Below are 10,200 nucleotides of genomic sequence, written 5' to 3'. Positions count from 1 at the left end.
TGTTGACTTTGATGAATATGAATGAGGTGTGTGTGTGTGTGTGTGTGTGTGTGTGTGTGTGTGTGTGTGTGTGTGTGTGTGTGTAGGCCTGGTTGGATCAAACACTAGAGAACATTGAGCTGGCTGACATCCGCTCAGTGTCACTTTAAAGAGTCCCCAAAGGCTTGGTCTCATGTTGTATTTGTTCCAGTATGCATGAACACTGTACATTATCATGACTGTGTGCTGTGCGTCTTTAGTTGGATGTGTTAAAACCTGTGTGTGTGTGCGCGTGTTTGTGAGAGAGATTGGGAGACTAAACAGAGTCATAACAGGGGTTTCTTATGTTACAGACTCTGCAGGCATGCATTGACTGTCTAACGTAAAATAGATGAGTTATTACTCCCCGGTGGAGACAGGAGAAATGGGTCCTTTCAGCAGAATAAAACAGAACGGAGATGGAAAGATGGGGTGTTAGAGGAGAAAGCAATTCAGTCGTTTGAGGCTCAGCGTGGCGGTAAATGTCTCTGCTCTTCCTCATTTCACACAACGCTTATTTTCTTTTGGTCATGCATCTCGGGTTGTAACATCTGTCAATAGCTGGACCGTCATGTTGTTTCTTCCGACAGGCTGTTGCTCCCTGTTATCTAACGGCTCTATATGCAAAGCATTTTGGGGCTGAAAGACGACTAAAAGGGCTCAATGGAGCTTTCGTATGTAGCCTTTATGTAGGCGTACGTAAACCCTTCACAGCTAGTTATGCATGACGAAATCAGAGTAAACGCATAGTTATTTTAAGTTTCACTGGAGTTGTGTGATTCAGCATACAGTACGATGTAATTTTGCTGAAATCAAAATCTCAGGTCAAGTCAACAATAGAAGGCTGAACTTGAAGGGTTGTCAAAGAGATAAATCCTTGTTTATGTTTCTCTAATATACATTGTATGAGAGTTCTCTTAAGCTACATGATGGTGTCATTTGGGGCTTGAGGTTGAACTGAGTGAAACTCCTCCTCGTGTCAGTGTAGAGAAGTTGAATTAGATATATCTGAGATATTTTAATAAAGGAGGATGAAGTGCAATTTCAACAATACATCTAGGTTTGTCTGTGTGATAAAGAAATGGAATAACTCTAAAACAGTTTCCTGCTGACTGGTATCAAAGCTTTTCGACTAAAGCACGGCGTCCGTCTTGTTAATAATCCACATCATACTATCACATGTCAGTTTATGGCCAGTGTGGTCCCTTTCATAGAAGAGTTCCAGCATCCAGACAGTTCAGATTAAATTTAGATCAAACACTGAACACAATGTTTTGGGGTTTTTTTCTTCTGTCTTTTCTTTTGGGAAATTATGCATCACTAAGCAATCTGCTCTGAGGCTCGTCTGCCTCTTTGGAGTCAATGAGTGGTGCGTAAAACATCTGGAGTGATGTATGGTCAGCATTAGGGAGTGAACCCGGGGCAGTTATTTGTTCCACAGCCGTCTGATAGGTTGTAACCCTGGAAATAGCAGTGTGACCCTTGTGTGTTGAGCGTGGGGCGAGGTTTTAGGGTTTTTTTATGCAGACGACATGAATGATTTCCAAAAATAGAACTGAATAAGATTTGAAATTGTAAACAGACTCGCATGCATCGATTCCCACGTGAATCTCCATGTTTTACTTGCAGTGAACTTTGGCGCTAGCTTCTCTTTAAGCTAACAGGATTTGATATATTTATACATTTCTCTCTTCATCTTGCAATGACTCATGTATCAGTGGGTGTCCTGAACCTTGATCTCCTTCCAGAAATTTTCTTGATTTCCTCTTTATTTTTTTATTTTACTTTGAGCTGTATCCTTTTCCCTTCTCATTTCCGACTCTTCCTCCCTCCCGTTCATTTATTTATTGATTTTCATATTTTGAGAGTCAAAGTTCTCTTCTTGTACTTTCCTGTCCTCATTCCTCCGCTTGTTTTTGTCTGGAGTCCAGTTTGATAATGATTTGGAGTACCGAGGCTCAGTCAGAGAGCCAGACAGATGGTAATGAGGGCAGGAATACTGATTAATGCAATCAGCAGTTTGTTTTGACTGAATGACGTTTCTAGCTCGAGTCTCAGTTAAGGGCGAAAAGGTGCATCTTTCTTCACCTTTAGACAATAATTCTGATGGTAAAGGAGCCAAACGGGACAGACATCATTAGTCCCAGGGTCCATTTTGGATGTTGAGCATCTGAGTTGCTGAAGTGCCCTTAAGCAAAACATTAAATCCTTGGCAGCTCCAAGGAGGTTGTTATCTCTTTCTTGAGCCATGGGGAGCCTGACCTTCTAGAGACAGGCTAAAGAGAAAAGAGGATCCCTCTGCAGGAATTAATAAAATATCACGCTCCTGTCAAAGGTTCTCAGTGGGATATTTTTAAACATCAAACATATTGTATGACTAATAGTAGAGCCAGAGTCTGGCGTGAATGTCGGCCACTAAAGTAGCAAGAAAGTACTGTATGGGAATGCAGGTACTCTCCATCAGGAGAACTGTCATGAAGGTGCGTATATAGAAGTGTATTATAGACATATTAAAATTGTCTACAGACATTCAGGTTGAAGCCTGCTGACACTTACTTGTAGTTGTAAGTATATTTTCTTTGTTCCCTGGTGTTTTGTTTTGCCATGGTGTGGTGTAGAGCCTAATAAAGCGAGCCTTTATTGGATTATTTTCCTATGAATTCACCAAATACAAAACAAGAACAGAGATCCAAGAGAACATGAGGAGTGAAAGTGAAAAAAGGAAAAAGCACTACAGGGAGTTAAATGGATGATCTGACAAAAGACGAAAAGAAAAGATGTTATATACAAAAGAGATTGATTAGTGACACAAGAGAGGAACCAGACACAGGGGAAAGCAGTCAAGAACAGCTGAAAGTAGTCAATCACACAGGAGGGAAACAAAAGCAGGAAACCTTAAAACAAAATTAAACGGGAAAGAATTGAGCACTGACTGAGACTTAAAAAAATAATAAAAGGGAAAATAAAAACCAACAATCAACAAGACAGAGGCCAGTCGATGTTAGGGGAAAACAGTGGTTTGAGACCAAAATTATTTCAACCACATTAGTGCTTGGGATCTCATTGGCTTTGAAAATGGATACCAGGTCTGCAACCAGTTGCTGTCTTTAAATCATCTTTGGCACATCAAGAACGCTATAAAACGACATTAAGATGCAGTCAGTCTGCTGACATTTTGCAACTTATTGGGGTCAAGTTGGCAAATGGTGCAGTTATGTACAAACATTTGCAAAGCTGATCGTTTTGCTTGCCACCAGGCGATGAGGTAGATCGCCTCATCTCCTTGCAATCAGTCTCAGACTGTTCCACTTTTTCTCAGTCACAAGGATGTTGCTATCCTATTTTGAACCTAGTCTAACGGAGCCATTAAGCAAAAATAAATAAATAAGAGAATTACAATAAAATACCAGATCTATAACAGGTTTCTGTTATTTTTGACAATCCTGTTGCAGAGAACCACTTCTCTAGCACCTCCATATGGTTATCAGCCATATTTGAGTAAAATATCCAGCCCCTACTTAAGTCTTGCTTGTAAAATACTCCTATTTGGTAAATGTCACTGTCATTACATTTCTAACACACTTGTTGTGGGCAAAACACACCTGATTAGGATGTTTAGAGGTGAAGGTGAGATGTCACATCATGATTTGACACAATTACATAGTTAACCTTACTGGGTGTGCTTAAATACCATTGTATAATATATGATGGTAACTGTCGTAATATGGATGCATGTAAGCCTAAACTACAGTCTTTCCTAAACCAAACCTAGTAGCCTAAATCTGAAATTTAATCAGCTCCCCAAAGGATGAACCATACATTAAGAGATTTGGTGATCCTCAACAGAAGGTCAAAAGTCAACGTAGATCAAGTCACAAAATCAAATTACAAATGCAAATCAAAATAAAATGGCCTAGCATAGCATGTTAGCATCACATTAATATTACTCTCTGCAAAATTGAAGACTTTGAATGATGTTTATTTGAAAAACAATGACCATCAATACATATCGGATCTTGGTCCAGTATTTGGATCATCACATTTAAGGTATATTTTCAAAGAAAACTACTGTCAGACATGATTGCCTCTTAATCAGCCACAGCTTTGCAGTTCTCATAACTCACTTACATCATACGCCTTGTATTTTTGTCTCTTTGTGTCTATGCAGGATTTTGATGACTTCATCTTTGCATTCTTTGCCATCGAGATGGTGATCAAGATGGTGGCTCTAGGGATTTTTGGCAAGAAGTGTTACCTTGGAGACACGTGGAACCGTTTGGATTTCTTCATAGTGTTGGCTGGGTGAGTTACACAATTACACTCGCAAACACAAACACACAGGTGGCCAAGCATAACCGTGCATAAACACCGGGAGGCTCGCGCAAGGAGCAGCACGCACACATGCAACAAATTTGGACAATAATCAATGTGCAAGGCGGAATCTGGGAAAGCGGTGACAGATTCAAGAACAAGGATAGAATCTGGGGAGCACAAAAAGATGTTTTGAGCTTCTAGATGTAATTGTGTCACAGGAAGCCAAGACGCTGCAGGCAGAGGATCAAACAGTATTAGATTTGAAGCATGAACCTGGTAGAGCAAGCCTTCTAACTCGCACGAGCTTTGCTGGATTTGCCCTTAAATAAATTTACTTTAAGTATTCCGTTAGAGGCTTTTAACTTGAAATCAATACCACAAACCCTCTTAAATTCTTTAGTGTTCAGATTGTGTAGAAGCTGATGAATGCATGTCGATTTCTTTTCTAATTATTATTATTTCAACTTTTACAGCACTTACAAATCTGCCCTTGCTCTATAGCACATTTATATACATTTTAATTACTATACCGCGCTCATAAAATCAAGCGACACATGCCCACACACCAATGCACACACACTGTAATTTGATTAAACATGTTACAGAACATAGCCTGCTGCTTTCAGTCTGACATTTTCATCATACTACATCCCCCGCTGGTTTATAATGCCATCCTTCTGCCACAGCTTCTGTTGTCCATCAGTGGAAACGGGACACATTTCCTTTTGTGTGTGTGTGTGCGCGAGTGCACATTGTCCTTAAGCATATACATATATATATATATATGTGTGTGTGTGTGTGTGTGTGTGTGTGCATACTGTATACAGAGATATAGAGAGAGCGAGATCATTCCCTTTATTTTACACTGAGCTACTGTTCCACAACTGAAGTGATGCCTTGGGTTATGTCTGCTCTCAGCTCACATTCAGTTAATTCCCGTGGTTTCCTTTCACTCCTCTTCTCTCTACCTGAATCATATACGTGAGTGGAAGCCTTTATATGATTATGGTAAGAGCTGCGTCCTTCTCGGTCATCATGACTCAGGGAGAATCTGACTCAGTGCCAACGCAACAGAAGGAACTTGATGGGAAACACCTCAGCGTTTGATACGGAGGCATTTATCTCCTGAGTGATGGGGAGGTCGTTAAAAGCAGCTCAGGCTATAGCAGCGGCTGAAACATCTGCGGGGGTGACATTGCATCGTTGCAGGGAAGGCTGTATCCTGTATCCTAGGATATCGCATAGGATTACGCATCTGCTGAAGTATTCCAGTGTGAATTTTTGTATACGACTTTTGTAATAGATAACCCAGTTTATTTTTATTGCTTATATAATCTTTTATTATTTTTCCAAGCATACATGGAACAGCAGACATCCCACAAAAACCTGAAACCTGAAACAGAGAGAGACATCTACATACCGGAAACAATTCATTTAATTAATCAGTTGTAAAATTTATGGCCCATATTAAATGCACAATTTTAATTTTAACTGGTTGATTTTAGCTGTGTGTAATAAAAGTAGTGGAATGAAAATCAGGTCCTGCTTTGCATGCAATCAGTTGATTGAAAATCCACTATCAGCTGAAAACACCCGCGAACCTCTGTTGGAGACAAACTTCATTTCTGTTCCCTCATCCCGATCAAGGGTATGCACTGTCACAGATATTGTATGCATTGTGTTTTTGTCCTCCATTGCTGCTGAACTAGAGTATAAAAAGGGAAATGTTCAAAAATCGTGCTAGGATATATCCTAGGATATATGTGCACATATCACAATCATGGACAGACTGTGATTAAGGTGGTTTGGTCTTGCAGCCTGCCCTCGCAAGTGTTAAGGATCTTGGTTTCCGGAAGAATAATTGATGGAAACGTTTGGCATCAGAAGAGTGTGTGTTTTTATCAGAGCATGCACAATATGGAAAGTGGCAGAAAACCAGTCTTATTTGCATGTCTGTAGCTGATGGTGTCTGCACGTATGTTGGCTTACATCACAGAGTGTGGGCGTTGAGTGTATGTTAATATGTTTAGCTGTTTTCATGGGTTCTAGTATTTCTGAACAAATAAAAAAAAAAAAAATCTCATCTGTATGGAGAGCCCCCAGACTTGCAGAGACAATGGTAACCAAGGTAACGGCTGGTTGTCGAGCATTTGATATATCCTGGCAACAGTTGTTAAGTCTGCGGAGGAAGGCTCTGATGAACTGTTTGTTTCTTTCCTAGACGATAATTACAGCTAAGCTGCTTTTTCAGCAGGTCTGGACTGTCTTCTGCTAATCACCTCCCTGTCAGGAGGGAATGATGGAGGGATGGCTCCACGGAGCAGGTGGAAGGTGTAGAAAGGCAGATAGATGTGCAGGGGAAGAGTTTCTGATTTGTGAAAGCAGAGTGTTAAATAGATACCGTACCGCATTTGCATGATAAAGAGGGAGACTAGTAGATTGGAGCTTTCTGTCTTAATACGTTCAGAATCATTTGCATGGGACTTGAACACAACAGCATTTGTACAAAATGTGAATGGTAGATGGGTGTTGTTTTATTTCTTTCTGTTTCAGAGCATGAAGAAAAGTCAGTGTAGTCACATTGAATGTGCCAGACCTGACCTAACCACAGACCGTATATAAAAGATTGGAAGTAGATACCCTGACATTACCCACTGGTTAGTTAACCCTGGACATTTTCACTGTCACCCTCTTGGTGTTTTGAAACTGAGGGGAAACAGCACGTTCATGTGGTTTTGAGTCTAGTCGTAGTTTGAGTTGAGTTTCTAAACTGGTCATCAACATTTACAGTTTTGGATGACACAATCTGAGGGTCGTTTCCCCACAGACTTCTATACAACAAGACTTCTTTTTGTAACTAGAAGAGTCGTCTCCTACTGGACACTGACATTAATGCTGGTTTAAATACTTTTACATGGAGCATGGGGTGGCCCTGGTTGCTATACCGCACAGTCTTTGATTAACGGCTTGTGATTTTCAAGTAGCCGAAGTCATGGGTAATCAACTTCAAAATGAATTTAATATTCAATTTAATATCACCCAGAGCTGGGTAGCATGGCTGTGTGGTGGCTAGCACTGTTGCCTCTCAGGGGCTGTTCTGTTTGTGTCTGTGTGGGTTCTCTCTGGGTCCAAACACATGCACAGGTATGTCAGTTGATGATTCAAAGTTGGCACTCAGTGTGAATGATTGCCTGTTCCTTGTAATTGATTGGCAACCTGTAGTTGGGATAGTACTCTAATGCTGAATTGAAGAAGCAGATGAAGTTGATGAATGACCTAATGTTAGCAACTAAGCCCATAAACTCATAAGGCAGAGTTTACTGAGGTCAGTGAGGAAAGGAACCCAAGCACTATTTTCCCATAGGCTTTTTGAACTGAGATCTGCTCAGACAGCTTGTCTTTCCACCCAACCCTGAATAAGTGGTAGAAAATAGATGGATGAGTTCTATACAACTCAGAATCTTTTGCAGCTTCCAAGGTTGGCACCTGTTAGTCATTAAAAATAATGGAGTAAGATACTTTGGTGTTGGCTTCACTTTTCAGACCTGGAACATATGCTCATTTTCTATCCTATGCAAGGATGCTAAGTCCATCTTTTACTATATATAGGTTTGTATATTGAATTGAATTCCATTTTATTTCAATGGTGCCAAATCACAACAGTCGCCTCAAGGCGCTTTATATTGTAAGGTAGACCCTACAATACTACATACAGAGAAAAACCCAACAATCATATGATCCTCTATTAGCAAGCACTTTGGCGACAGTGGGGAGGAAAAACTCCCTTTTAACAGGAAGAGACCTCCAGCAGATGCAGGGGATATCTGCCACGACCAGTGGGGTGAGAGAAGGAAGACAGAGCAAAAGATGAACCAGAGATTAATAACAACAATAATTCAGTGCAGAGAGGTCTATTAACACATAGTGAGTGAGAAAGGTAACTACATAGGTGTATAATTCCATGTTTCACTAATATCCATGCACCTTTAACCTATCAAACCTAAACTCATCATCATATGTATGGCAACTGTACTTTTAGCCCTGAGAGAACTGATAGTAAACAAGCAAAGCTCTGCACTATAGTTTGAGAGCCAGCTGTGGAGTAAATTACCCGATAAGGGGGGTGTTTTCATTTATTTATGAATTTATTTATTGATTGCTGCAGTAGAGGCCCAATCGATAGCTAAGGGAGTGCCGTGGCACTTACTGTAGCAGACAGGCTATCCTATCAGTACATCACCCTGTCTTTACACTCTCACTGTGGTGGTGATTCCACCCAGAGAGACAGAAAGGGGGTAATGAGGGGAGCAAGGAGGGGACAGGAGGAAGGGCAGACAGAGAAGACGAAGGGAAGCGAGGCAGAGGCAGTCAGGTCGATGCCTTCGTTGGACGCCCTTAATATTTAATCTGGTTTGATGCTTGAAGAGTCTTTGGATGAAAATACTGATACTACTTGTACAGTTCACCATGGATAACTTTTCAGTGTAACTTATAACTTCTGCTGAAAAAAAGACTTTTTAAATATGCAATTTTTCTGAAATTACCCATAAAGTGGCAGTTAAATGAAATAAAACATGTAATATCTCGCCTTTAATCATGCACTATTGTACACTGCCACAATTGAAGTCATTGCATTGGATTCAAAATCAACATGCTGGCAATGTATGCAATCACTGCCTTCATCCACCGCTAGCGCTCCATCATTTCTGACCTCCACCATTGTGTTACAGCTGCAAATATACTATTTTCTTGTCAGTTACTTTAATCTAAACCCTTTCTGGTATTCCATGAATAATGGCTGTCCTGTCTACTTTTGATGACAGTCCGGAGGAGATTCTAATACCGACTTTAAATGACAGATCTGCGTCCACAGCAGAACATTTTAAGCCACTGTCATTGTTATATTCTGAAATACATGACAACACTGCTGGTGGAAGTTGAAGTAAGAGCTGTGAAATAAATTTGGCCCCTGGAGACTACAAACATTTACACCTGTTGATTTGTCATTTCATTTCTATCTTTTGGCACAGTTGAAGGAAGTATTTTAAAAGCACGAAATAAATACGATTTAATTTTGAGACTCTTTATTGGCTCAGCCACACTAGAGTAAAAATAGGATGGCAATCTCCTTGTGGCTAGGAAAACTCAATGGTTGCCTGCAAAATAAAAACTTAAATGTTTTTGTTTTGCTTTTGGAGATGGATGTAGCTGCAGAAACCAACTTGTCCAGATAGTTAACGGTGTTCCACGCTCAACCTCGGGGCAAAGAGCTGGTCAAACGCAAGAATCGTGGTCCAACTTACACTGGCAGCAATCGCTCTTAGGCAGTTTGGCAAAGATTTTCAAATAACTGAATTTATATGTACAAATTTAATTATATACATTTATAGATACATTTATTACCAAAAAATGATATATGCATGGATGGATTAGGACTGGAATACATGGCATCTGCAATCAGTCTCAATGTGCCTGTGCCAATGAGCACAAACGATTGCAAACTGGTTGTATTTTGGTTAGTTTCTTTTATAAAAGTGAGATTGCTGAGCTCCTGTGTGATTTTATAGGATAATTACTAACTTGCAGTAACTATGTCACTATTTGTCACTACATTCTGCCTGGACTCTGAATGTAAGCGCTTTATGTGAAAATCTACTTAATATGAATTTTTTTGTATGCAGAAACAAATAGATTTCCAACAGACAGCAACGGATTTGCAGTTGTCAGCAATCACAGACAGATTTCATGTAGTTGCCAACTTGACTCCACTCAGTCACAGACCGACAGCAGAAGCACTCTGTCTCACAGAGATGGCAGTAATTTGGGTTGTGCTGGGATCTCCAACCACCGTCCCCAGTCCGACTGTAG

At 40.3% G+C, this 10,200-nt stretch overlaps 1 protein-coding gene across 8 annotated transcripts in view; it reads left to right on the top strand.

The window, feature by feature from the left end:
- The window catches only part of cacna1g (calcium channel, voltage-dependent, T type, alpha 1G subunit), a 317,809-nt gene that overhangs the window by 126,801 nt on the left and 180,808 nt on the right, over positions 1-10,200 (top strand). For all 8 annotated transcript variants that reach the window (XM_013913571.1, XM_005721842.2, XM_005721841.2 and 5 more), the window contains exon 4: positions 4,187-4,320. In XM_013913571.1, the coding sequence (XP_013769025.1) occupies positions 4,187-4,320 (134 nt within the window). The remainder of the gene's footprint in view (positions 1-4,186; positions 4,321-10,200) is intronic.

Source organism: Pundamilia nyererei, unplaced genomic scaffold, assembly GCF_000239375.1.
Source record: "Pundamilia nyererei isolate P.nyererei 1_Seehausen unplaced genomic scaffold, PunNye1.0 scaffold00005, whole genome shotgun sequence".
NCBI classification, from domain to species: domain Eukaryota; kingdom Metazoa; phylum Chordata; class Actinopteri; order Cichliformes; family Cichlidae; genus Pundamilia; species Pundamilia nyererei.
The sequence above is the reverse complement of the archived record's forward strand: the minus strand, read 5'-3'. Positions and strand labels throughout refer to the sequence as shown.